The sequence below is a fragment of the Echinops telfairi genome, unplaced genomic scaffold (assembly GCF_000313985.2).
Source record: "Echinops telfairi isolate 266 unplaced genomic scaffold, ASM31398v2 ScPeMD7_23;HRSCAF=83, whole genome shotgun sequence".
Lineage (NCBI taxonomy): Eukaryota > Metazoa > Chordata > Mammalia > Afrosoricida > Tenrecidae > Echinops > Echinops telfairi.
Genome location: NW_022103920.1, coordinates 69,348,400 through 69,353,844, shown reverse-complemented (window position 1 = coordinate 69,353,844; position 5,445 = coordinate 69,348,400). Strand labels below are relative to the sequence as shown.

Below are 5,445 nucleotides of genomic sequence, written 5' to 3'. Positions count from 1 at the left end.
AATTTTTAGTTCGTAGTTGAGCATTTCACATTTTATGGTACAAGGAACTATTTCAGTTACCCTTGAAAAATATGGGTCCCTGGCAACACAGTGGGGCAAGTGAGTTAAACATTGGCTAACTGCAAAATCAGTGATTCAATCCCATCAGGCTTGCCTTGGGAGAACAGTGAGATGGGCTGTTTTCATGGAGAGTTACAGTTTGGGACACCCTAAGGAATAGTACTACTCTATCCTGTAACGTCTCCATGAGTCAGAACCCCTTTGACGGCAGTGGGTTGGGTATGGTTTGGGTTTTGAGTGACTATATTAGAAAGTGTATTTTAAACAAGACAGAAATGAAATTTTCAGAACTGTGGAGCTTAATGATAAATGCGCATAAAATCAAAGCAAACCCGCTGCAGTTGAGTCAGCACGTGAGGCCCCCGTGTGCTGCCGCTTTGATCTGAGTGGACTGCCAGTCCTGCCTTCTGCGGTGCCTCTCAGTGGGTTTGAACAACAAACTCTCAGCTGTGAGTTGAACTCTTAGACATTTGCATCACCCAGCGACTTCCTTGAAGCACGTTTTTATATATTATCTTTTGAAGTTGAACTTATTTCAGGGACATAGCAAGAATATTGAACAAAGCTGAAATAATGTCTAGAACAAACTTGATTATCGTTATTAAGGTGTAAAACAAACTCATTTTCCTTTTTTTATTGGTTTAATAAACCAGTTTGAATTGAAGTTTGTATCATCATTACAACTTGGTGAGGAAATAAAACATCACTCTCCAATTGAAAACTGGGGAAAAAAATCCGAGCATAAACAGTGGATTTGGGGAGGAACCGACAGAAGTTGCATAGGATTTTCTTTTTAGCGAATGGCTCTAGCTCTTGTCACAATTAGGGAACTAGTAAAAGCCCTAAAGAAAGAAACTCTCTGAGATGGATGAGATTTGTCACCAATTAAATAGGATGCGAGGCCAAGTTCGAAAGCCTACTCTTGGGTTTCAGTTGGTGACAATACTGACATCTGGTGGTTGCACAATTTTTATCACTTTGCCTCCAGCTCAGTCTCCTAGATAGAAGCCAATTATTGTAGTGCGATGTCATCGAGTCTGTTCCAACGTTCATAGTGACACAATGCAACAAACTTAAACTGCCCCCGCAGGGTTTCCCTGGCTGTAATCTTTACGGATTACAGAGATAAGCTTATGGATAAACAGAGACTTTCTCTGCTTATAGAAATCAAGGCTTTCTCTGCCAGTGGGTTTGAACCACCAACTGCAATATTCGTGGATGGTCATGTAACCATTGCACCACCCGGGCTCCTGAGAAACAAATTAAGTGAAAATTCAAATATCTTCTGCTCCTTTAAAGTCTATGCATTCAACTCTTATAATCCTAACTGTAACTAATGAGATATTTACATAAACCAATGTCATTTTATATCTACTTGGCCTCTGCTTTTCCCCAAATGATAACAGATCTTGCTGGAATAGAATTAGGTGCTTACATATCCTATTTCCCAAGATTTGTGCTAATACTTCATTAGAATTAATTTCATTTAATAACTCTATATTCCAGGCCTTGTAAATATTTTGCATACTTTGCATAGTGACTCCTTGCTGAGTTATAATCACCACATGAAATAAGCAGTGCTTATATCATTATCCTAAATTAAAATAAGGGAAAGGCTCTGAAACTTGTCCCAAAATTCTTAAAAGTAGCAGAATAGAGATAATCTGATCCCAGAGGCTTTCCTCTTAAATGCCATCTCACATTTCCCCAATGGGATTAATATTTTCCTGCCTTTCAAAGGGAATATACAGTATATTAGTCCAAAGCCCTGGTAGCATGGTGGTTCAGCACTCAGGTGTTAACCCAAAGGTTGGTGGTTTGCTTCTATAAAGATGACAGTCTAAAGTCCTATGAATCAGTCTCACTCTGTTCTGCAGGGTCACTATGAGACAATGAACTCAGTGACACACACCAGCAATGCAACAACAACTTCAGTCCTATTGTTTCCCTGTGTGCCCCACAAGAGCCACATTTGCCTATACGCTATGGGCTTAAGCACAAACTACCTTCATATTCTCCATATGTTGCTGCTGTTAGGTGAGGTGGAGTCCATTCTGACTCGTGGCCGCCCTACGGACTACAGGATGAAACACCATCCAGCCTGCACCCTCCTCACAACTTTTCTTAGTTTGAGCCAGGGTTGTCACCATTTTGACAATCTATCTTGCTGAGGGTCTTCCTCTTTTTCACTGCCCCTCAACTTTACCAAACGTGATGTCCTTTTCCGGGGACTAGTCTTTCCCGATAACATGTCCAAAGTATATCAAACGAAGTTCACCATCTTTGCTTCTAAGGAGCATTCTGGCTGCACGTCTTCCGGAACAGACTCATTTGTTCTTTTGGCAGTCTCTGGTACTTTCAGTCGTCTTCACCAGCACCACCGTTCAAGTGCATCAATTCTACTTCTCCCCTATTCAATGTCCGACTTTCACAATCACATGAAGTCACTGAAAATGCCCTGGCTGGGATGAGACGCACCTTCGTTCTCAAAGTAATAGCCTGGCTTTTCAACACTTTAACGAGTTGCATCGTTTTATCTCTTGACTTCTGCTTCCAGGAGCATTAATTGTGGATGAAATTTTTGACAACTTCAGTCTGTTCTCTGTTTATCATGATGTTAACTATTGACCTAGTTGTGGAAACCTTTGTGGTCTTTACATTGAACTAAAGTCCATGTGAAAGTCTGCTGTCCTTGTCTTCATCAGCAAGTGCTTCAAGTCCTTCTCCCTTTCAGCAAGCGAGTCCTCATTTCAGCTGCAAGACTCACCGTCCGCGTATTGCGGGATGGCGAGTCTTCATCTTACGTACTTTGGACATGTTGTCAGGAAGATCAGTCCCTGGCAAAGGACAACATACTTGATAAAATAACGGGACAGAGAAAAAGAGGAAGATCCTGGACAAATGGGTTGACGCAGTGGTTGCAGCCATGGATTCAAATATCAGAACAATCACGAGGCTGGGGAGTGGCTGCACAGTGTTGTATTCTGTGCTGCGCCTACGTCATTACACGGCAGAAACAACTCAGTGGCACGGCATCTTCGTATCTTGTTGGATTATGTTTTCAGCTCACGTTTTACTTTAAGTAAAACTCTGTTTTAAGCTAATCAACCTAACTTGTCGAACTATTTTTAAAATTATCAATCATTGGAAGTACTACAATTATACAATATCCACTAGTAATTTTTATGTATTCATCCATTTGTTCTTTTAGAGGATTTCACTGAAAGTACTGCTCCTAGGGTTCCAATTCATGCACTCATGGAGTTACTCCAAGTAAAATATGCTTAAAATATCCCATGCTCCGTGGACGGCTCGTAGCAAGTTCTCTTAGTGATATCTGTGTCTTAGTCTTGTCAGATGTCTGAAGAGCCCCCAATAAAAGTATTTAAAAATATTGAGAGAGACCAAAAGACTAGCTTCCAAAGGGATCTACTGACTGGATGTTGTTGGTAGAAGGGTCAGCTCAGACGGTTATGCAGCTGTTTTCTGGGATCCCAAAAGGATGCTCTTGGTATTTCTTCTTGAGGAACACAGGATGGTCAGGTGGGCTAGGAGGACGTCTTAAGAAAATGGAAAACTACGTGGATAAAGGAAGGGCCGGGAAAGCTGTGTCCAGGACTTTCTGTTCACCACCTGTTCCTTCTTAGAAGGTGGCAAGGCCTGTCCTACAAGAATTCTTTGGGAACCTTACTTACTCCATGCACCCTACAGTCCTGAACTTGTTCTTTCTGACTTTTTATCTGTTCCAAAAATGCAAAAAAAAAACAACCCAAAAAACATTAAAATGGAACATGATTCAAATCCCTTGATGATCACAAACCTGTTGCTGTGATATGCTATAAATTGAAGAGCACACCACTCCTGACGGGGACAGGTGAGACAGAGAGGTGGTACCACCTTCAGCCACCTGTTACCTAAATAATGGACGTGGGTGGGTGATAGATCACGAAACAAGCTTCATATTTTTATATTTCTGTTTAGTAAAGATTTCTATGGTTTGTAGCAATACTTTTTGACTTATATTACAAATTCCAGGTACCTGAAATCTATGTTCAGTCAACTCTAAATATCCATTATTGTCTTCAAACCTAAGAAGACACAATCTAGAGTCAGTCATCATACCGAACAGATATGGGTTTTATCTTTCTCTGCTGTCATTTATTGATGAGTCTAAGTTGCATGAGAAGTAAAGATGTAGAATGATACACACTGGGCCTTATCTATCCCTTCTTTAGTTTTTTGTTCATATAATAGTTGTCATAATTAAGAAATGGTTAAAAAGAATCATACGCTCCCATGAACTTTATTTAGGATCAAATCATTTTTGTTACCTGTCTAAAGTCATGTGGCTTGGGATTGAGGTAAACACTGCTTGGATATTTTCCTTTCTTCACAAACATTGTCTTCTCTTTAAGTGCATCCAGCCAGGCAAATGTAGTTATAAACAGAGGAGCTGTGGACTTCACAGCAGGCTCATTCCTGATGCTGGGCAGGTGAACTGTTGCTTCTGGGAAAGTATTATTTGGTTTTCTTCTTTCTTTCTTAATGTCTCTGGGGTTTTTTTCTGGAAATCTCAAAGACGTATACTGTTTATAACTAAAATCAGGAGGCTTTATTTCCCAAATGTTGGGTTTCAGGTCTGATTGAGAGACTGCATTCCTTTTTTTTTTCCATTTGGTGTTGAGACCTTGTTGAAAGGGAGATTGAAGGCTCTAAGCAAAGACATAGCTGCATCTCCTGCCCTTCTGAGACTCAAGTTCCATTATGTGGGGGATAGTTCACATGAGAATCTGCAATAGACATGAAAATTGGAGAAGTTTGTCATTTTAGCAATATTATATCGAACATTTTCTCTCTGGCAGAGGGTAGCCTCTGAAAGATTTAAGATGGAGGGGGATAAAAGCTCAGAAATGATAGGGGGTGGCGGGGGCAGAAAGGAAAATCAAGCATTGCTACTGCAAGTATTTATTGAATACCTTTGCCATGAGTGAGGGGGCTGGAGGTGAAAAAAACAAAGTCCTCTTTCTTGAATAATTGATGGGCTACTTGGGAGATAAATCAAAATAAAACAAAATCTATGGATGGTGTGACAATAAGAAGCAAAACAATGAGCTGCTAGTTCTGTCATGGAAATGAAAGATGAGAAGAAAGGTTATTTGGGCCGAGTTTGGAAGATAAGCAGAAACGTTCTGGGTAGTGAAGGAATGGAATGACACACCAAGGCATAGGAAGTGTGTAAAATTTGTGCCAGTTAATTTCTGGGATATCCATGGGGTCCTAAACCACCAGGCTTACCCTGTAGCTACAGCTATTAAAACGTGCATATAAGAATCCTGTGTGGGAATCCAGAGCGGATGATCCCTTCAGGACCAGTGGTGTGAGTGG

The 5,445-nt window shown here is 40.6% G+C and overlaps 1 protein-coding gene across 1 annotated transcript in view; it reads right to left on the bottom strand.

Moving 5' to 3' along the window:
- LOC123521526 overlaps window positions 1–4,826 on the bottom strand; it is a gene marked incomplete at its 5' end in the record, with an annotated part of 15,682 nt that extends 10,856 nt beyond the window's left edge. The window contains 2 exon segments of the mRNA XM_045288653.1: window positions 3,770–3,800; window positions 4,392–4,826. Coding sequence (XP_045144588.1) covers window positions 3,770–3,800; window positions 4,392–4,826 — 466 coding nt within the window.
- Window positions 4,827–5,445: the final 619 nt, after the last annotated feature.